The sequence below is a fragment of the Pogona vitticeps genome, chromosome 2, assembly GCF_051106095.1.
Source record: "Pogona vitticeps strain Pit_001003342236 chromosome 2, PviZW2.1, whole genome shotgun sequence".
Lineage (NCBI taxonomy): Eukaryota > Metazoa > Chordata > Lepidosauria > Squamata > Agamidae > Pogona > Pogona vitticeps.
In genome coordinates this window covers 171,747,114-171,770,102 of record NC_135784.1, presented here as the reverse complement: position 1 = coordinate 171,770,102, position 22,989 = coordinate 171,747,114, and the positions used below count along the sequence as shown (strand labels likewise).

The 22,989-nt window shown below is 44.6% G+C and overlaps 1 protein-coding gene across 4 annotated transcripts in view; it reads right to left on the bottom strand.

Moving 5' to 3' along the window:
- Nucleotides 1-2,932: 2,932 nt before the first annotated feature.
- NCKAP1L (NCK associated protein 1 like) overlaps nucleotides 2,933-22,989 on the bottom strand; it is a 97,041-nt gene continuing 76,984 nt past the window's right edge. For all 4 annotated transcript variants that reach the window (XM_020778918.3, XM_020778911.3, XM_072991238.2 and 1 more), the window contains 5 exons: nucleotides 21,897-21,990; nucleotides 18,014-18,130; nucleotides 16,558-16,667; nucleotides 7,947-8,036; nucleotides 2,933-4,363 (listed from right to left, as the gene is read on the bottom strand). In XM_020778918.3, coding sequence (XP_020634577.3) covers nucleotides 4,238-4,363; nucleotides 7,947-8,036; nucleotides 16,558-16,667; nucleotides 18,014-18,130; nucleotides 21,897-21,990 — 537 coding nt within the window. In that variant the 3' untranslated portion in view covers nucleotides 2,933-4,237. The remainder of the gene's footprint in view (nucleotides 4,364-7,946; nucleotides 8,037-16,557; nucleotides 16,668-18,013; nucleotides 18,131-21,896; nucleotides 21,991-22,989) is intronic.

Here is a 22,989-nt window from a genome sequence, read left to right as displayed (position 1 = left end):
CCCCTGGCTAGATCTTAACAGCCGGGTAGGCTCATATGGAAGGAGGCGGTCCTTCAGGTATCCAGGGCCCAAGCCGTTTAGGGCTTTATATGTCAAAACAAGCACTTTGAATTGGGCCTAGACAGCAACTGGTAACCAATGTAAATTATACAGAATCGGCTTGATGTGCTCTCTAGCGGCCCCACCACTCACCAGCCGTGCAGCTCGATTCTGGACCAGTTGCAGTCGCCGGACCATCTTCAAAGGCAGCCCCACGTAGAGCGCATTGCAATAATCAATACGAGATGTTACCAGTGCATGTGTAACTGTCATGAGACTCCACTCGTCCAGGTAGGGCCGTAGCTGGTATAGTTTCCGCAGCTGGAGGAAGGCGCCCCTGGCCACCGAGTCCACCTGGGCTTCCAGTGTTAGACTGGGGTCCAGAAGCACCCCCAGGCTGCAGACCCTGTCCCTTAGGGGGAGTGTAACCCCATTCAGGGCAGGGAAATGGCCCTCCAACCTGTCCGGCGAAGCACCCACTAACAGCACTTCCGTCTTGTCTGGATTGAGTTTCAATTTATTAACCCTCATCCAGTCCATTATCAGGTCCAGACATGAGTTCAGCACAGTGAACAAGCCACTTTCACAAACTATGATTTGAACTTGATTTGAACCAAACATTTTGTCTGGGTTTAAATATCTCAGCAAAGTGTGGATAATATAAACTAGTAGCAATAGCTTCTAAGCTTCTCCTCAAACCTTGGGTGCATATGTAAGCACAAGACCCTTAATAGCTTATTTATGTAACTGTGAAGTCTGGCTTAATATTACACATCAACAAGATCAATGTAAATGAGAAATTGCTGGCATATGTGATTTGGAAGCAGTAAGGAAACTGCAGCAAAAGAAAGACAGACCAAAGAATTTCCCAATGACCTTTTCTTTCCTTCAAATCATCCCCTGATTTAACTGCATTTTTTACTCCTTTAAAATGGAGTCGAGACTTAAATCCTCACATGTCATGTTTTCACAGCCAAGGTCGAGGATTCACATCATTTCCCCCCTCACTGGCTGTGTAGTGACTGTGCAAGGCATCATAGAATAGTGACGTTGCAAGGGGCCTATAAGGCCATCGAGTCCAACCCCCTGCTCAGTGCAGGAATACAAATCAAAGGAGATCTGCCAGGTGGTTGTCTAAATTTCTCTTGAATGCCTCCAATGTTGGAGTGCTCCCCACCTCTCAAGGTAATTGGTTCCACGGCCATAATGCAGTAACAGTTAGGAAGTTTTCCCTTTCACTCGAGAAGTTTTTAAAGTAAAACCACATAGCAATAGTTTTTAAAGCAAAACAGAGCAAGGAGACCAAGCAAACTGAATTGAAAGGATGGCCAGTTTTAAGCCTTGGATAGGTTGTTCCTGTCTTTCCCAACCAACAGGAAGCTTTTCTGGGCTTATGGTTTGTGCTCACAAAGATCTCTGCCTCTGAGCAGGAAACGAGGAATCTCTCCAAGTTGTCGAGCTCCTCATTCAGGTTCTTTGTGCTGTCGAGACAGTCAACATTGACCCAGATGAGGAATTCAGGAGCATTCTTCACATCTATCGAAAACAGCCTGGAAATCACAGGTAGACTAGACCTTAGAGCAATGGTCAGGGAACAGGGGTAAATTACCCCAAATGGGATAAAAATGAAAATCCTGGGGGTAATGAGGATGCGACCCTAACCCCTTTCCCTCCTCCTCCTCCTTTTCTACCCGGAGGGGGGGTCCCCGGCTGCCCAATCACCCCCTTCCCACCCACTTCTCCAGCCCGGCTGCAACCAAGCCACGGTGGATGGTGGCCAGCGACAGGCCCCAGTTGGCGGCATATGGCAGCTGAGGCAGCAGTGGCGGGGCCAGCCATGATGGAGGGCAAGGCTGGGGCGAGTCGCCGGAGTGCCCCGGCCAGGAGGAGCCTCTCCTTTCAGTGCCTGGAAAGATGGATTGCGGCGGAGGGGGGCGGACGCGGCCACAACAGGCTCAACCTCCCAGTGCCGGGCCGCCACCGTGGCCCCACACACCATCCCTGTTCCCGGAGGAGCCCATCCGGTGGCAGTGGCACAGCTTACTTGGGCGGCACCTCCATGTCAGCCTGGCGGAGCTTCTCTCCCTCTGTGCAGCAGTTGTTGCGACCCTTCGACGGCAAGGCCTGCGGGAGCCCTGATGCTGAGGCCCGATGCGGCTGCGCTGGTGAGCAGCCGCTGGAGCCGGTGCCTGTACCAGAGCGGGAGGCAGTGTTGGTTGCCCCCTGGCAAGCTAGCTACCTGCTGCTATTTGATGGCCACCCAGGAGCTGCCCGCTGGCAGAGAAAGAGAGCTGCCCCCGCCAGGCCAAGGACTGAGCGCGGCTCCGCCAGGTGGCAGCGGCGGAGGAAGAGGCGGCTTGAGCGGCGACGCTCGACTGGCCGCACGTGACCGAGATCCTTCCTTTCAAATCAAGGGGGTAATGTCGGCATATATAATTTTTTTCGGGGATAAAAGGTTAAAAAGTTCCCTGACCCCTGCCTTGGAGCAATTCCTCCATGTAAAACTTTGCCAGTTGGCACACCAGAGGACCTCTTTCATACAAAGCATTTCAGGGCTACAAAACAGAGCGCATTACACTGCCAAACTTTCCCAGGCCTTAAATAGTCTTTATCTCACATCTCCCACATTTCACTGGAGATAAGGGCAGGAGAATAAAGAGTCGAATCTCACTACTGAGTTATCACAGGACTGAAACGGCATAAGCCTCATTAAATGAAAAGTAAGATATGGCATCATTTCCCCTCATTATTTTGTTTTTTAATAACAGTGAATTAATGTAACATGTTTTCCCCAATATGTTGTTTCCAGACTGTGTGCTAGAAGGAATATCTGACAGGAAAGCTCATAATAACCTTTATGTAATGTACAGTTAAAATCTAAGTAACACATAGCAACTGGGAGAGTATTTTTATTTGAACAATGTATGGGAAAGAAAAAACGTAATTGCATTTTGAAAATTATATAGAACGCTTTTTCGATTTACAGGTCTACAGCACAAACATATCATCCCTATTGAAGGTAGGCTTTCAGGCAGATGTTAGTCCACAGACCCATGAGATTCCTCTATCCATCATACTTCTACCTACCCTGTTCTTCCTTGGTTTAACCACATCTGACCTATAACCATTCAATAGGGCTCTGTGAAAAACAGCTACACATACAATAAAGTAGCAAAGTGAAAAAATCCTCTGTATCTATACAAGATATCATTGCTTTCTTGCAGTTAATAGTACCCAGAATTTTTCAGAGAAATTTTTTTATGTTTTTGACATATGTATGATTCAGGAAACGTAAGGGGCATTTAATTGCCAGGATTATTATTGTTACCATTTATATACAGGGTGGGCAACTTGTGGCTCTTCAGGTGTTTTGCGAAGGGGCTCTGATCATGCTCCGTTACTATCTGAGCTTGCTAGAGATGTCTAACAACACCTAGACATTTACAAGTTGACCTACAACTTGTGTACTTTGTTTGCAGAGTCAAATAAATGAAATGAAGTTCTTAAAAGGAAAGTGTCTACTATGTAGGTTTTGATGGAGGAAGACAGAAAAAACAGAAAATAGGGAAGCATGTGTATGAGTATCATTTCTATGCAAGTGAATCCCACCCCTAAGTAACCCAGATATTCTTGGACTACAATGCCCAAAAATCCTGTCCAGGTCAGCTAGTGGTAAAGGCTTCTGGGAGTTTTATTCCAAGAACATATGGAGAATCCAAGGTTGGAAACCACTGCTCTAGGCATACTTAGGTTTAATTTCTGGGTGGGGTGATAGCTAGAGAATTAAGCAAGCCCTGGGCTGAATGGGATCCCAAGGTATTCCTTTTAAAAAGAAATATGTGGAAGCCAGAAAGGGTAGCCCCTAATAACCTGTACTCTGCTAATGATAAGCACCCTTCGAGGTCCTGGGTGTCATTTTGAAAATCTTGTGTAATTTAGGACGGGGCTGGGAACCACTGCTGTACGAGCTTTCTAAACAAACAATTACACACACCAAGTCCAGATCATCTTGGTTTGTTTGTATGTTGACTAAACAATCACAGAATTGGCTATTATTGCCGTTAAGACAGTTAATTAAGCTAAAGGTCACAAGAAAGATGCGTGATCCACATACTCACTGCCTTTCCAATCTCTGTGAGAGATTCTTTCTACAGTTATCTGCCCAAGCCCCTTTCCATTCTGGCTGAGGGAAGGGAGGTCAATGGGCAGGAAGCCGACTCAAGGCAGCAGTCCTGGAGACCTCACGATAAGCATTGCGCAGCAGCACGTAAGGGAAGCAGGTCTCCAGCATGTCAATGGTCAAGAAGGACGACTCCTCCACAAGCTGAAAGAAACAAACAGAAGGAGGTATTGAGCGCTGAATAAGTGTTCTTTGTTGCCTGCCAAACATACAGGCCAGGTGTGAAAAGAACCAAACTCCGCACCCAGGTAAATTCTGCCTAGAGATCTATGATGCTTCCCCACACCCACACCCACCCAAGGAAATAGGGAGATATTTGAAAGAGGGATTACTTCACATAGTGCTCTACTTGGGTCTGCCTTTGGAAAGTGTTGGGAAACTTCAGCGTGTCCAAAACACTGCAGCCACGGTGTTAACAGAGGCTGCTTACATACTCCCCCTGTTACAGCAGCTCCACTGGCTGTACATCCATTTCTGGGCACAATCCAAAGTGCTAGTTCAAGCCCTAAGCAGCTTGGACACCAGCTACTTAAAGGAGGGTGCCTCCCATTATGAGCCTGCTTGAGTGTAAATATAATCTGGAGTGCCTTTTCTCTTGATCCTACTGCCTTCATAGGTGCTCTTGGTGAGGACACAGGACGGGGCCTTCTCTGTGACTGCACTCAGATTGTAGAACTCCCTCCCACAGGAGACCAGACTGGCCCCATCTTTGCTGCCTTTCCACAAGCAACCAAGCTCTTTCTCAGTGACTGGCTGTCTGAGAGGGTGTGTTTTTTTAAAAAAAGGATTAAAGGGTTTTTAAAAGTGGATTATTGCTTTTACTGTGCTTTTAGTATTGATTTAATTTACTGTGTATTATAATATATAATATTTGTTCAGTTCTTTTAAAATATTTGCATACTGCTCTTACTGTTTTGGGCCCTATTTTAAGGAAAAAGGTGGGCTAAAATATTTTAAATAAATAATAACTACAATATAGGCACAATTCTCTATGCTTCTATTGAACAGGTGTATCAGGCTTTAAAATACAGTTTCAAAAACTTGCAAAACTTGTTTGATCTAAATGACAGCATATAAGGTACATAACTGGGATTGAGGTCTGCCTCATCCGTCTTCAAAACTGCTGCATATCTTAACTGGTTTAGCTGGGTTGTGAACTAGATTGCTCATCTTTGTGACAATGCTACGGGTTCAAGAATATATCTCCACCCTGGCCTGGCTGGCCTTTTTTGTGAAGATTTCCAGAGAAGGGATGCTAAAAACTCCTGGGGCAATTCAGCACTGCAAAGGAGACATAAAGAGCGCCTTGTGTGTGCCTTTTTCCACCCCGCACAGGATCAGGACTGTGGATCTCCAGTCCAACCCTGTTTGCAGCATGGCTTCGCTCTCAGCAAGAACAGCAGCAGCTGCTTGCTAGCTTGTACTGTGAATAAACCCAGAGGCAAAAGGTTCAGGATAGGGGATGATGGTGTCCGAGGAGGGGCTAATTCCACTCCTTCAACTGGGCCAGCAACCAGATGCGATGCTAGGGTGCCCGTGTCTCGTAGGCACACGCTCCAGATCGAAACATTTGCATTTAAATTGCTTTGCTAGCAAAAGCTGTTCGCCCCGGTGAATATCAATCCCACCCAGGAACCCAGGCCTGCTATAGCCAGGCCGTCTCCTCTCATCAGTAGAAGAATCAATATCCATCTATTGCTGCCATGGGAGCCCCTAATGGAGACGCATCACCCATAAGGCAGTGATATGCAGCCGCCGCCGCTGCTGCCTTTCCACTCCTAGGGCAGCTCTCTCTACCAGGCTGGGAAGCACCGAAACGGATGGCAGGCAAGGATGCTTATCCTCCAGGTTAGTGCAATCCACACAGCCTTTCATTGGGACCGGGATACTCCAGGAGAGCCAGTCCCAACACACCCTAGGCCCTGTGCAATGAAACCATAGACCTATTCCTCCGTGGTCTCCTTCTTCTACATCTTCTGCCCAAGATCCCAAAGCTTCTGCACTTATCCCCTCCTTCTCAGTCCCCCATGCCATGCAGCTTGGCCCACTGCTTGAGCGGTGCCAACTTCTCTCTTCATCTGGCGCCTTCTATAACATGTATCTCACCTCTGCCCCTTATCCTCCCTTTCTGTGCCCATCCCTCCACAGGGCCGGCTTGCCTCCTCCTTCTCACTGTAGGGCCTGAGTGTCAGGGTGAAAGGGGCCACTGCAGAGCATTCACTGCCACACCTAACAAGCGGAGTCAGTTATACCTATAGCTAGGGGTCACATGTGCCCATAAGCTGTTTCTATATACTTAGGGGCTCCAGACTATTCTGTGCCACCACCCAAAAAAGGGAGGGTGAAAATATGTCCAGATGCAACAACTTTATAGTGGAGTGCAAAACCGTGCAAATATCCATTTTTTATTTTTAATGTTTTTGAGGGGGCTTGAAAGCAGTAGGCTCTTCAAAGCTACCCATCCTTGACCTATGGTGTAGTGCCTCTCTATTTCCCCATCATATTCCCTGGGCATTTATTTAGTCTTTTAGAAGTAATTTTGTGAGCTTCGCTAGAAGAAAGCAGGAAACAGGAGGGAAATAACAGAACATCGCACCAAGGGAGATGTCATGTTCCATCCGGATGGTTATAAGCCGAGGGTGTGTTATGAGCTGTGTGGATAAGCAGCCCATTATGGGGCTTCCCCATGTGAGACACAGCAACAGATTGGAAGTTTAGGGACCAAAGTCAACCTAAGTAGTCCCAAACATCTGTTCAGATGTTTTAAGTTTTTCCTTGCGAATGTCAGATAATTGAAAATGTTTTAAACATTCTTCCCAGCGTATGCCTATATTTTGCCCTTATATCACATGTCCTCCACAGAACCCTTGGAAAAGTGAGAAAAAAAATACAAAGCACTCCCCACTCCTGGCCCCCTGAAAGCCATACAGAACCTCAGCAAGCCCAGATCTGCTATTTCAACCTAGAGCTAGCCCCTCCACACAATTTGTCAAAGGTTGCCGGGAGAATTGTCTGCTGCTTCTGGTCCCATTTGTACATCCCAGTGACTCCCTGCTGTCCAATAAAATAGCTTTGATGAAGAAAATGGCTCTCTTTTACCGCTCAAGGCAGCTGAGGGTGAAGGAGATGAGAAGAGAACTCATTCTAGGTGGCCTTCAGCCCTCTGTTTATCACTGAGATGACAGATTTGCAGCCACCAACATTTAACAAAGTGTTTGCCTTTTCTCGTGTTTAAAATTTGGCTTGCCTACCTTCTGGTTGGGTTTTTCCTAAAGTCACCTGAATTTTTATGTACTTATCTCTTCATAGATTTCATATTTTTTTTAAAGGAAAGATTTTGATCGACGTGAAAAATTGCTTGGGGATAAAGGTGCAGCTGGCTTTTTTGAAACATAACTACACATCAAATTTCTGCTTGAAAGTGATACTCTAACCAAGCCTCTCCTCTTATAGCAGAAGCCAGGAACGTGTGGCACTCTTAATGTTGTGGGAACTGCAGCTCCCACCAGCCGTAGCCAAGGTGGAATAATGATGGAAGCTGAAGTCCATCAACATCTCGAAGGCCTGATGTCCCCTCACACACACTCCATCTCAGAAGTTCCCACTTCTGTCTGTACTTGCACTTACTTCCTCTAAGTGCACGTAAGTGCAAGGCTGTCATTCACCATTAGTGCCTCATTACAACAGAAACTCCCATTCCAACCCCTAACCCGGTGTTAACACTCACCAAGTTTATGAGCAGTGAGAGGGATTCTCTGTTCTTGGTTTTCATCCGATCAGGTTCTTGCCCCAGATGCAGGAGGCTAATGGAGGCCAGCTAGGAAGACAGACAAAAGAATGCCAGTTCCCCTGTGGTCAACAGAAGTGAGCGCAGAGAGATTTTCCCAGGGCAATTAATCAGAGTTTGGGTTACAGGCTGAAAAAGCTCACGGGTCAAGTTGGAAAAGCAATTAGGCTTTGTGGAACAGAGACTTCAGTGGAAAGGTGTTCAGAAATGAACAAAGGAATATAAAATCCAGATCAAGAGAGAAACGAATGTTCTTAAAGTCAAGCTACACGTCACATACACCTGCAGGCAGCTTGGCCTCATTTTTTCGCAAAAATTAAAAGCCTCCTAAATAGAAAACCAGCAGGGTGGGAATGAGGCATTGAACCCTTGGACTGCTTTCCTTCACTCCCCCCCCCCACTGCCTCCCTGCCAACTCAGTTTTCATTCCCTGCCCCTCTTTTATGGAAAAAGGGAAGATAATTTGAGAAATAGTAGCCGAGGCAGGCTTCTGTACATCCCTTGCCCCTAGTGGACCACTATAAACTAAAGCACCCTTCACGAATATATTAAAGCACCCTACTCGTGTTGATTGCTTGAAAAGGAAGAAAGCAAATTATGTGGTAAAGCTGTCTTGAGCTTAAGTAAAGAAGTTCAGGTTGCTGTTGCTACATTAGTCAAGAGCCTATACATCCTTATGCCAATGTTTAAACCAGCTCATGTTTCTAAATGGCTACTAGATGGAACAGTCATAAATATCCCAATATCCTGGCTAGCAACCATTTAATTCAGCCACCAGAAGTTAATGCTGTATCCCTCAGGAAGGAAGGAAGGAAGATTGCTAGTCTTCTGATAGGCTAGTCGTCTATGCTTTCACTCTGGCCCTGGTGAAATGATGTCCTCTCCTTCATTGCTGACACGAAAATGCAAGCTTACTCTGCCACCATTTTTATGTCTGTCATGGAAAAAAAGAGACACCCTTTGCCTGCATCAAGCACACTGACACAGGAAGATTGAAAATTTCCAGCCCTCTTCCACTAGCCCTCATGCCTGTCTGCACTAAATTCTTGGTTGCCTACAGCTACAAGATTAATTGCGAAATACAAGACTCTGTGATCCATTTCAGCAGAGCTGAAAATCAGCAGTTAACCGTGCCAACCAAAAGAAGGTCAAAGTATATGCTCATTTCAAGAATACAACTGAAATAATAATAATGGCTTTCCTTCTTTTAAGCAATGAACATTTTTAAAAAATCTTAATGCAAACTAAAAAGAAATTGTTGCGTTTTTCTTCCCTAGGATGCTCATTAAAAGCATCTTTCCTATGTGCAATATGTAAATTTAATCAGTTTCATTAAAAGCTAAGACATCTTAAATGGCTGACAGTCTCAGTAGGAACCAATTTATACTCTGAGGCAATTTGTGAAAGGAACATCACTTCCAGGTAGGGCAGAGATGAGAAACCTGTGATCTTCCAGACAGTATTGCAGTACAACTCCTGTTACTCATAACCATCTTCAGCTATGATGAAGGATGCCATAAATTTTAGACCAGCAACATCTCGCGGGAATGAGTTTTTTGGATTAACATAAGGGGGGGAGGGAAGCATAGAAGATACTCCTTTCTCCTTTTCATATTCTTTTGTCTATGCCCCAAAAAGAGTCTCTGAAACATGAATAATTCATATTAAAAAAGAACATGGAAGTTTCATGTTTTTGTGTGTCTCTGTTTCAGTTAACCCTTCCTTTTACTCTTTGTCTGTCAAATCACCCAAGAAATTTTTCATTCACTTTTTCATCAATTTTTCAACAGCCAGCCAGAATGTTCAAGAGGGGGAAACAGAAATTTTGTGTCTGTAAAAAGGGCCTGGATTTGTGGGATCTTTGTGTATTGCTGAGCTCAGTTCTAGTGCCCCACACCTTAGATTACTGCCTGCCTGCTGGCCTGTGCCTACATCTTTGACCTTTCCTCCCTTTTTTGCCATTTTTCTTGATTTTTGTGGGGTTCTCACCCACTTCTTTGGATTATTTTTGCTACTACCACCTGTGCCAGCATGCGTCTTTGTGATTTTTTAAATTATCTTTTCCCCTGATCTCTTTGGGGACTTTTGATCTCTCCACCCCTCCCCTTCTTTCCTTATTTTTGCCACTGTGTGACCCTGGTCTGCTTGCTGGACTCAAAGAACAGAAAAGAAAACATCAATCAGTAGAAGAGAGATAGATCTCCACATATAATAGTAGTTTTGGTTTGGGGGCAGGGCTTTTATTTGCCTTTATTTCCTTGCTTGCTTTTCTTGACGTTCAAGAGAGGGTGTTCTGTGTGTTTTGTTTTGCTATTTCACCCCCCGTGTGTGTGTTAGGGCAATGCTTTCCCTGTCTGATTGAGAGTTCAAAATTATTTAAATTGTTTGGTTAATTTACTAAACATGTATTCTGTAAAAAGCATATATTTTGGTAGTTATGATCATGATTTTCCCCCTTTAGCAACTGTTGCCTGCTTTTGGAGTTGATTGATTCTCTCTTGCCTTGCCCCTGCTATTTTGGAGTACTTTTTAAATGTTATTTATGGCTTTTGGACTAGTGCCAGTAAATGCAAAATGGAATGACCCAAAAGTGGTGGTCCCTTTTGTTTAAAACAAATGGACCTATGCATGAAAAACATGAAAATGAAAAAAAAACACCATCCCAAAAGAACCCAAAACCAGAAAAGGGGGGGGACTTTTCACCATGCACATCTCTAACATCTGGAGAGCCATGGTTTACCCAGCCTGAGGTAGAGGTTTCCACACTTGTTCTGGCAATTCTCCTGTACCTTTAACGCAGCGTTCCCCAAACCCCGGTCTGCGGCCCTGTGCCAGTCCGTGGTGTGGGCCAGATCAGGCCACCAAGAGAGACCTCCCGTTGCTCCCATGTGCCACCCATTTGTGCCTACACACGCGCTCTGGTATGCCTGCACGAGCGCTGAGCTGCAATTTGTGCATGTGCGGGGGCACGTACAAGCGCATGCTGCCATTGGCACATGTGCACGGGCTCTCATGTGCATGCGCAAATGGCAGTGCATGCTCGTGCAGGCCCATGTGCAAATGCCAGGGTGGTGGCCATGTGGGTGGATGCATGCCCGTGCAAGAGCATGCATGCACTTGTTTGCGCATGTGCGTAGGATGCCCCGCCTTTCCCAGCCAGTCCGTGGACCAGAAAATGTTGGGGAACACTGCTTTAACAGATACATAGGCAGAAATTCAACTAGCAAAGTATTTTCTATTGCTGTTTCTTCATACATTGGGAAAAGCCTCACTAGCATTGTCCTGAATCCATTTGGCAGCCTGACTAGAGCAGACCCACTGAATCAGCGCGACTCACAGTTTAGCAACAAAGTCTATGAGTCTTCTCTAACTGGGACGAGCATTTGGAGTTAGGCCTTAATTTTTGCCTCCTGCTTGACAGAGATGCAATGGCCATGCCAGCCCAGCAGCCCAACTTCCCTATGATCACCATAGCCCTGTTCAGGCATTATAAATGCTGATTTTGTGAGCCCTGCCCTCTTCCTTGTATCGAGGATGGGGAAAACTCCTGCTAATGTACAGTCTCCTCATATAAGCAGGAATTTCTACCCGTCAGGCTCAGCACTGAAAGGGGGTAGAACAGGATGATGAAAAAGGGCAGGGCTAGGAGTTCCCTGCTAAGTGTGTTCAAAGAATCAGCATTTTTAACACCTGGATACGGCTATCTTCTCAACAAGGAGCAGCATGGGAGTGTTCACCCAGCATAAACAGCAGCGGGAACGCAAGCTGTCACACCATCTAATCAACAGATAAATCATCCTGACTCCCGTAGGCCAGAAATAAGAAAGTGATCATACTTAGTGGTGCTTCTATCCATCATCACTCACAGCCGGCAGGATTGACTCTTCTTACAGTGCCAGCCAGCCGTGGGACAATACAGTCATATGACAGGTGAACAGCCTGGAATATTAGACACAAAGAAAGCCAAAGTTGGGGAAATTAGGGGGGCTGCATCAGGAGACTGGAAACTAAGCCCTGTGAGGAAACACTGAAAGAACTGGTCATATTTATCTTTGAGAAAAGAAGACTGAGGGGAGATATGCTAGCACTTTTCATATACTTGCAAGGCAGTCGTATGGAGGAGGGGCAGGATCTGTTCTTGATCATCCCAGAGTGCAGGTCATGTAATAATGGCCACAAGTTGCAGGAAGCCAGATTCTGGTTGAATATCTGGAAAAACTTAATTATTAGAGCAGTACAACAATGGAACCAATTACCTCAGGAGGTGGTGAGTGTTCCAACACTGGAGGTATTCAAGAGAAAAGTAGACAACCATAGAATCATAGAAAAGTGAAGTTGGAAGGTGCCTACAACACTATCAAGTCCAACCCCCTGTTTAGTGCAGGAATACAATCAAAGCATATTTGCCAAGTGATTCTCTAAGCTTTTCTTGAATGCCTCCAGCGCTGGAGCACTCACCAACTCCCAAGGTAACTGGTCCCACTGTCATACCACTCTAACAGTTAGGAGGTTTTTCCTGGTATTCAACTGAAATCTGGCTTCCCTTAACTTGACACAATTGCTGCATGTCCTGTACTCTGGGATGATTGAGAACAGATCCTTCCCCTCCTCTGTATGACAGCCTTTCAAATATTTCAGAAGTGCTATCATATCACCCCTCAGTCTTCTTTTCTCAAGGCTAAACATGCCCAATTCTTTCAGCCTTTCCTTATAAGGCTTGGATTCCAGGCTCCTGATCATCCTTGTCGCCTTCCTCTGAACTTGTTCCAATTTGTTAGCACCCTTCTTGAAGTGTGGTGTCCAGAACATGAAACAATATTCAAGGTGAGGCCTACCCAGTGCTGAATAGAAGGAGACTAGCACCTTGCAGGATTTGGAACCTATACTTCTATTAATGCAGCCTGAAATAGCATTTGCCTTTTTTGTAGCCACATCACACTGTTGGCTCACATTTAGCTTGTGTATCCCCCGACACTTGATCTATCCAGCCCATACCTAATTAGTTTGCTAATCAGAATATCATGGGACACTTTGTCAAAAGCTTTGCTGAAGTCAGATATACTCTGTCTACAGCATTCCCTCTATCAGGGAGATGACCTGATCAAAAACGAGATCAAATTAGTTTGGCAGGATTTGTTCTTGACAAATCCGTGTTGGCTTCTAGTTATTACTGCATTGTTTTCTAGGTGCTCGCGCATTGACCGCTTTACAATCTGTTCCACAATTTTGCCTGGGATTGATGTCAGGCTGACTGGCCTGCAGTTCCCACATTCTTCTTTTTTGCCCTTTTTGAAGATAGGGACAACATTAGCCCTCCTCCAATCCTCTGGCACCTCACCCATTTCCCATGATTTCTAGAAAAGAATGGATAGCGGTTCTGAGAGTTCTTCAGCCAGTACTCGTGGATGCAATTCATCCAGCCCTGGAGATTTGAACTCATTCAAGGTGGTAAGATATTTCTTGACTATTTGTTTATCAGACTGTCAGACCTGATTTGATTTGGATTCCTGCACTGAGCAGGCAGTTGGATTCGACGGCCTTATGGACTCCTTCCAACTCAATTATTCTCTGATTTTATGAAATTACTTTTTAATACTACAATTGTCAGAATATTCTAAGTAGCTTGGGCACTGGCCATACTGGGATAATCTGGGAGCCATAGAGCAAAACAGCTACTTCTCCCATCTCTGGAGGATTTGAGTTCAGATGATTTGCAAGGTCTTGGAATCTTATTTCCAAGAGAGCTGGCAGGGAGTTAAAAATCATAGAAAGCCCAGCAGGAAATGCCACTTGGTTCCATCTCTGCCATCTCCATGTTCCCGAGAACTCAGCTTGTATTGTCACTTGCCTAAATAAATTATCAATGAGTAATTTGATCAAACCTGTACATTCTCTGCCCTCTCTTCCACCAAGAACACTTCGGACTTCAGGAGTTCTCTTGGTGGTTAATAGGAGGTGCAGCTTTAATATTGAGATACACCAACTCTTCCTTCCAAGGATCAGAAAGAAGTAGGTTTTTGAATCTGCTCCGCTGCTGTTTTCAAAGGAGGTTTTGGATGAGCCAAAGAAGAAGGGGTAGTCCTTGTGACAAAAAGACTCTGTTGAAAACAGAGACAACACTACAGGCTCTTCAGTGGAATTAACAGACAGAGAAAAGGTTGATTCAGAACTCTTACAGATGAACCAACACTGGAGTTCAAATAAAGACAGAGTCAAAGCTAGCCCTATTGTTGGAGAAAGGGAAACAACCATCTCAGGCAGCATATGGGGGTGGGGGGCAATTGTGGCAGTCTCTGAGCTATTCCTCCTGAATTGAGTTCTGCCCCTCTCTTAAAAGACAGAGCACAGCAGAGCACACAGTCTGTGCTGCACTGTCTATGGGAGCCTGAGGCTTTTAGATGCAGTAGACAATGGCATCCCATCATTGCTGTTGAAAAAAAAAGATTCATAATATGTAGAATTTGTGTGTGTGTGTGTGTGTGTGCGTGCGTGCACGCGTGTGCTTGATTGTGTCCTTTGCTTCAGGCAGCAAATTCTTAAGGGTGTGCCCTGACCTCTAGTATAAGAAGGACCCAACCCAATTTCCATTCAGAAAGCAAGTGATAATGGGATATGGGAACACTAGTTTCTTAAGAAAGCTCTCAATGTGCAACAGCATGGCAGTGCATTTTCTGCCTCAACCCAACAATCAGACACCTACGTAGCTTTCATTAATGCTGCCCACGTATTTAACAAAATACAATAATGAAAAATCAAAGGACCTGGGAATGGTCCACCACCTAGTTCTCCACATACTGTAAATTTATCTTAGCCTTTCTGCAGCCAATGAAAGAGAGGGTTCTTTCCCAGTAAACCATTTTTCCTCATGAGCAAGGAAAAAATCCAGTTTTCTGTAAAATAGACCCACACAGTGAAAGCAAAAAAAAAGGGGGGGGGAATAGAGGAAATAAGGATGGTATTGCAAAGGCATTGGAAAAGGCAGCAACGTGTAGGTAGGAAGAGTGAAGATTTTTCTGCAGTCCCCCCCCCCATCTAATGTCTTTTGCTGAATAGTAGAACAGAGAAAGGCATTCACTGAAATGATCAACTGTTTTGAAAGGCAGCACCCTCCAGATGTGTTAGATTACAACCTCTCCCCTCGCCCCAATTTCCTAGCCAACAGAATCAATGCCCACAATGGCTGGAAATGACGAAAACTATACAATCCCAAGACCTCTGGAAGGCTATCTTGTGTATGGGTGCCCAAAACAGTCCTCTTACCAAAAAAAAACAAAAAACAACCCCACACACACAACCCTATTTGGGGAGTGGAAACAGGCAAGTTGCCTCTGTAAAGATTTTCCCATATGTTATCACAGAGCACCAGGATACGATTTAAAGTCTAGTAACAAGAGAGAAGGGCCTGAATAAAAGACATCTTTTGATCTGATGTTGAAGTTCAACCTCTGAAGAGATGGGATTAAGGCTTCCATCCTAAACATACTAATGAGGGAGCAAGTCTCGTTAGAGGCAATGAAGCTCACTTTCAGTAAATACTTGAAAACTAGGTCATAGAAGTAGAAAAATAATAATAAGCAAAAGATGGTTAACAATGGCTGACTCCTGTTGCTTAGCATACTAAATTGCAGAAGAGTTTAAATTACCAAGGATTTGGTGAGTCAACTCTTCCATAATTTCCATTCATTCAATGAGCCTACCCTAGTTGTGAATTATTGTACCATAGTAGAGTAAGACCCCCCATATCTGCAAGGGATTAGTTCCAACCCTCATGCGGATGGTGGAAAAAAAAACAGATTATAGAAATGCTATTTTAATAGTGAATACAATACATAGCATGGTCTCTGGCTCCCTCTAGTGGCTAGTCCTGGTAACTTCATCTCTAGAAATAGATATTCCTAGGATTTTTTAAAATATTTTTAATATTTTCAGACCATGGATAAGTGAATCAGGGGATACTGATCCCATAGATCCCATTATAAGTTGAACCTAGAGTAGCCCAATTTGAATAAAGTAGAAAACCCAGGAGTTGGTGTTGTCAGGAATGAGGGAGAAGGCACCTTTTACTGAGCCATATAGTGCATAAACTGTAGCACTACAGCAAAAACTCTGCACACAACCTGTGTTTGATCCCAGCAGATTCAGGTAGCTGGCTTAAGCATGACTCAGCCTTCTATCCTTCCAAGGTCAGTATATCAAGTACCCAGCTCATGGATGCGAGAGGATGTATACCCTGCATAATCAAACTGTAAACCATCCAGAGAGTGCTTTAAGCACTATGGGGTGAGATATAAGCAGCACATTTTGCTTTGCTTTTAACTGTGATTCAGGAGCATTTGTGTTCAATGTTAAAAGAACTTCCTATGCATTACCACAGTAGCCCATACAACAGCCCTGTATACTATTCCTGCAACATCATAACCACCTCTAGCGCCACTCTCATATTTGCAAATGCTGAGCCTTATCTAAGGGTTGCTAAGGCTGCAAGCTTGTAACCATGTATGTAAGAGGAATCATCCTTGGATTCAATGGGACTTCTGTTGGCTTTCCTTACCACCAGGAATTCCTTGAGGTGAGTCTCAATGTTCTTATTGTAGATCGTGAAGAGGGCTGCGGACACCTGGATGATGGCTTTGGCTAGGCAGTGGATGTTATTGCTGTACCCTACAGAGACGGGAAGGGATCTTAATTCCAAAACATTGCCAACCAGCTTTCCCAACTGGGTGCCTGCTGCATGTGTTGGACTACAACCCCCATCATCGTCAGCCCATACAGCCATTGAACCTCTGGTCAAGAAAAACTTGACTTTATTTATCTGTGAAGGAATTCTGACAGGGGCACAAAAATCTGGGTGTTGAGTCATCACTGGGTTCACTTTCCCCTATAAAACAACCGGACTCTGAAATTGTTAATTTGTTGATGAAGTCCCCCTCAGGTAAACCTGAGCTCTGGTGCCTTTTGTCTAAGAACTTTCTGAAAGGGCGACATTCTCGGCGGAAATTCACAAGGGTGCCAATTGCTTCCCCTTCTTCTATGCTCTTGTCTCAGTCCAACTGACCCCTTACCACTGATCTTCCTGAAGGAAGAGTCGGACATGCTTTAAGGCAACATTTTACAAACCCTTCCCCAGTCATTGAGACCATTTTTAGTTTGGCAGAAAGACCATGATTGGTTCAGGATCAGCGAGTGAAGTTCAAGGACTGCATGGAGATTTGAACTCAGGCCTGTCTGGCTTTATTCAGACAATGTAGCCACAATGCCATGATGGTTCTCACTTAAATAGGAGAAGACCAACTATAGTCAGTTGTGTACCTTCATCTGTAGATCTTCATCCCAAATGCTGAATAGTGAGGTCAAAAGAGACTTCCAGAGAAATTTGTCTTCCCTGACCTCAACAAGTTTTCTTCAACATATTCTGTTTTATTATGTGTGACTCCAGAATTAGGCATGCCAAGGAAGCCATGTTTACATTCCTGGGATAATTCCAATGATTACTGTGCTTTTCATTTTAACACATTTTCACAATTACACTTTTCCCCCCTGCCTCTTGGAGGAACATTCCCTCTGGAAAAAGATTTCTCTAAATATATCCTTTGTTCCTCAGGGACAGATTCAATTTCTGAGATGTTCTTTGGGGCCACGTATCAATGACGGGTGGCAAAACGGAAGGATGAGTATCTTTCAGTTAGAGATTCTATAAGCCTTAGTAGAGGCATTTCAACCTTTTATGATGGGAGCAAACCCCTGTTTTCAAAATCTGGGCGATCATCAAACCATGATGATCTAAGGAAAGGGGCATGGCCTTATAGGGGGACCTTGGTGGGGCCAGATTCAGCCTGAGGTTGCTCACCCCTAGAATATATCTTAAGAATTCTAAGCTTAGAAAGTGCTAAACTAGAAGTGACCACTGCCTGCAGTCAATATGATTAACCCTTAGCAAGCATCACTCCTTTTCCAAGTCAGTGGGTCGGGGGGGGGCACGGAGGCAGAGCTGCTCCTTCTTTGCTTACCGTCTACATCCGTTGCGTAAACGGAGGAAGGGTCGTTGGCCAGGACTGGCAGAGACACCGCTACAAAGACCAGCAGCAGGCAGGCAGCCTTGTAGTCCTCCTCTGGGGAAGAACTGTCTGTCAGGGAGGCAAGAGAAACGATGTTGAGCAAGAGATTTCAGTTATAAGCCCGATTTACACTGTCAGTTCCTTTTCTTTTCTTTACCTTGGCGACTCGACAGGCTTGCCCAAAAAAAGGGGGGGGGAGGGGGAAAGGGAATTAATTTGGGCCTTTTTAAAAAAAAGAACCTGTGGCAACTGTGACAGGGCAGTAAATTATCTGATGGATGGAGCTGGTGAGCTGGAAAAAAAATAACTTGACACTGCTTGGTTTTGCTTGAAAGGGGTGCTCTGTAGAAGAATAAACAAAAAGAGTAAAAGCTCACCACTGTCTGCTACTCCTGAACAGGGCTTCCCAACCTTGAATCCCCAGATGTTTTTAGATTACAACTCCCAGAAATCCTGGCCAGCACAACTAGTCCAACAACACCTGAAGAGCCAAGGTTGGGAACCACTGCCTTAGCATGAGAGGAAAGCCTTCCCAGAGGGCCGCCATGGATAATGGCCCATAATTCCTCCTACTGTGTGTGGGGTGTGTTTGTGTATACTAGAAAATGTGTCTCTCTATGTGTGCACGCATCAGCTTTCCTCAACCCACTACCCTCTATTTTTATTTATCTTTATTTAAAATATTTCCACTCCACCTTTCTCCTTAAAAGAACACAATGCAGCTTACATCATTAAAAGACAATATTAAAGCTAAAAACAGTGAGTATACAAATACAGAAAAGGATCAAGCAAATACCATATTAAGAAATATAAGCAGCCCTATAATACATTCAAAGCAATAAGGTACAGAAATCCATTCAAAAAAATCCCACTCAGGCAGCCAGTCACTGAGGGAAAGCTTGCCTGAAGAGAAAGGTCTTTGCCTGCTTGCTAAAGGTCGGCAAAGATGGAGCCAGCCAGGCCTCCTGTGGGAGGGAGTTCCAAAGTCTGGTAACAGCCACAGAGAAGGCCCTCTCCTGTATCCCCACCAAACACACCTGCGAAGGTTGTGGAACCAACAGAAATGACGCTCCTGATGTCTTAACACCACTCCAGTCATTGTGGAGTACAACTCCCATCATACCCAGCCAACTTGATTAATGGCCATGAGCTGTAGCCCAACCAATCTGGCAATCAGCAGGTTGGGGGAGGTTTATGGGTGCCGACACACAGAGACATGATGGTCCTGACTCGGTTTGCAATATAAAAAAAATGTCAACCTATCCACTGCAGTGAGACTGGGGAAACTGTACCTGTTTGCTTGGTCAGTTAGCATTAAGAAGCAACCTGCTATAGGTAAAAACTGAAATCAGAACGACAGCAGGCACATTGGGTAATGGAAAGGGGAAACTGTAAGCAGTCTAAGATGGGACAGTGACTGAGCACGATCACAAGAAATGTGCCAAATGCGAGCCGCCAGGGGCCCAAGTCTTTGAGTCAGCCAAGACAGGGACTCGTGTGCCGTCAAGTCAATTCTGACTTATGGTGACCCTTTTCCTGGTTTTCTAGACAGAGAGTACACTGTACACAAAAGTGGTCTATTACTCCCTTCTTCTGGAGGCGCCCTGGGACTGTGCAGCTTGCCCACGTCCACACAGGTTGGCGCTTCTCCCTGGAGGCACAGGAAGGAATTGAATTCCCAACCTCTGGTCTGCAGTCAGATGCTTATATATTACTTTGGGACCATGCTGAGATGAAACACAGCTGCCAGTGCACTGTGAGATACTGCCCCTATTTAAACCAAAGCATGGAACATTTTTTAAAGAAGTTACATAATAGGATTACTGTACTTTTCTTAGTCAATATATAACATACATTACTCATCCGTTACTAACCTGTGGGTTTTTAAATTAATTTTTGATTTCTGAAATGCCCTTAAAATAGAAAAATGACCCATTTGGCCAGAAAATGCTAGTTATTACACCTACCAAAGGGCCTACCAGTCTTTATGTTACCTCAGAAAAAAAAAACCACATTGTCATTGCTACCCAAGAAGAAACATGCTGGCAATGTGTTCTTTCCAAGCTCTAGTTTAGACAAGAATGTTGTGTGACCAGGAAAGGAACCTGATAAAATTCTTGGGAGTCCTCAGGTATTACCTGAGTCTCAAAGTGACAGACACTGAAGGAATGAGGCTTGTAAGTGTATGAAAATCACTACCATTACTTCTGCTGTTGAGATATTGCAGCCAAACCAAAGAATAAAGCTATGACTGACAAGGTGTACTCCAGCAGTTTCCACTGAAGCAGCTGTGTTAGGGTCTCTCAGTATGCATAACAAAAATAAGAACAAAAGGTGTGGCACTTTATAGACTGGCAGATTTATTTCAGTGGCAGCTTTTGTGGATTACAGTCAATTTCTTCAGACACATGGAGTGTGGCAACATGTTTCCCTATACACAGTACAAAGGGACCCCAGGAGAGGGGAGAAAGATGACAATTACATGGGTAATAGAGTTTTTAAAATGATACGGGCCCAGAAGCAATCAGTCAAACTGCTAGTTGTATGGATATCCTGTTATCAGCTAAAGTAAAATTAAGTCGAGGAAAAGAAACATGGAACTAATTAATATTGTAGATTTATCCATAGTCTTTGGTACAGCTATAACTAGAAATATTTTCTTCAAATTTAATTCTAAGGGAGTTGTTCTGTTTCAGTTTGTTTCCGTACTTTGTAATATTCGTACATATTTGGCTCAAGATTTCACATTCTTAATCTTAGACTCTTAAGCAAAGGAGGGGTGGGGAAACTCAGAATGGAGCAGGCTAGATGTTCCATTCTGTTAAGATAAGACACAAACAGAGTGAACTTTTGACATGGGTACACAGGAAGAGAAGGCAGGCTGAAGAGATAACTATAGCTATATGTTCCATACCTTCTCTGACCATGTTTAATGCTATGTGTCTTCTTGACATATTTCTAACTTGGGCACTACCTATTGTCTTTGATTGGAAAAACTTTTCCTTTTCCTGATGTTTGGAACAAGTCATAACTTGAACCTATGTAAGAACTTAGAACGCACATGCACATAGCTTTTTATTTGCTTGTTTTTAACCCTCTGTTCATTTTGTTAATTTGCTGGCTTTCTGTTTGTTAAGTTTAAATGAATTTACCCAACCACCTTGCATTTGTTGCTGTTTCCTAGCCACGATGAACGTTCATGGTTCTGCATAACCACATCAGGAGGGGTAGATTTCTAAGCACCAGCAGAGGCATTTTTTGGTGCGAGCAACAGGCACCAAAGCCCTCGCTCAAAGCCTAAATGGGAAAATCTCACACTGGTACAATCAACACAAACAATCTTGGATTCTGATGAGAAACAAAACAGGGTTGAGGAAGGAGAGAGAAACAACAACTAGGAGGATGGCTAGGAGAGATCCAGCAGTAAGGAAATCAACGGCTTTAAGCCCAGTGGTGACATGAAGGCAGATGAATGGCTCCATATGTACAGCCCTGTATTTCAGCAACCAAACCTTGCTATTGAGAAAGATATAAAGCAAGCAGGCAGGAAAGCTGGCAGTTTGGGGCTAAAGCCTGTGAGCAGGTCTTTCACAACACCAAACAAAACGGCAACCACTTCCAAGCAGTGACAGCTCCTGGAGACAAGAGTTAAATATTTATTATTGCTGAGTTGATGCAGAGCCTGGAAAAAGTCCCTCTGCAGCTTCTTTCAGTGATGCCAGAAAAGCTGCCTTCTCTGGAGTCTTATGCAGGCAATGCGGGAAGGCGCGCTGCAGCCTTTCAAATCCACTAGCATGTGACAAACCAGAGAAATGTGGTCATTTCTGTTGCTTACCTTTCGTCAGGTTGGAAAGGGCCGTCACCAGGGCAGGGTCAATGTCACAGGGGAGCCCGGCAGCTGTGGCAAGTTCAAAGATGCTCAAGGTCACCTAGGAGGAAGACAGGAAAGGCAGAACCAGGCGTTAGAGAGAGAGAGAGAGAGAGAGAGCAGCTGTCAGGCCTGCTTGCCGGGCTCCCTCTTCCTTGCCACATTCAGGGCAAACACAGTGGGGGCTTTGGACTACAAGGCAGGCAAGGAAATGAAGTGGAAGGATTCTATGCTGTGTCAGGTGCAGCTCCTCATTTTTCATCATTCTTCCCCCCTGCCCCCCTTAAAAAAAAAAAAATGCCCGGCAGTCCGAAAAAAAATCCAACAAATATCAAATAGGACATTAGTGTGATAAGATGTATTCTTCTGTGTTGATTTTTGGAGAGAAGGCATTGTGAATTTTGCCCTTTTGCCATCTGAAGTGGCTACATAGTTTATGGCTGGTTGTGCCATGAGGCACCACAAGGCAGCCCTCTCAGGTAAAGGATGCTGATGGGTATGTGCCATAGGTAAGAGGGGTGTGTGGACTTTATAACCTGCTGTGGCGTGCACCTAAGCATCCCTCTCAGGTAAAATGGATGATGCTGTCCTGCCACCAGTACTGAAATCGGACTGAACTGCCTATTTGGTTAGCTTTTTGAACACGGAGTAGAATACGGGAGGAGATGTTCCCAACAATGTTACTTTGCTCTTTGCCTCAGGCAGAAAGATATACTGGGCCAGCCCAGGCACCATTTACTCCCCCTCAGGACACTGGATCCTTCCCCACTGACAAAGACCAAAGCTAGCCTCTTGGCCCCATCAATCCCTCCTCTTCTCTTCTCAGACCATCCACCAGGACAGAAAGGGAACCTCGCCGTGCAGTGATGCAGGGTGTATAAAAATCAGTGGTTTTTAAAAATCAAATGGATTAAAATTACTATCAAAACCCAAAAAAGCCCACTTTTTTATTTAAACTGCCAGAAAATCCATTTTTTAAAAAAAAAATTGAATTCAATCAAATCCACCCTGCAATGACATCAGCCCACCCATTTTTGCCTTTGTAGACGTCATGAGGGAA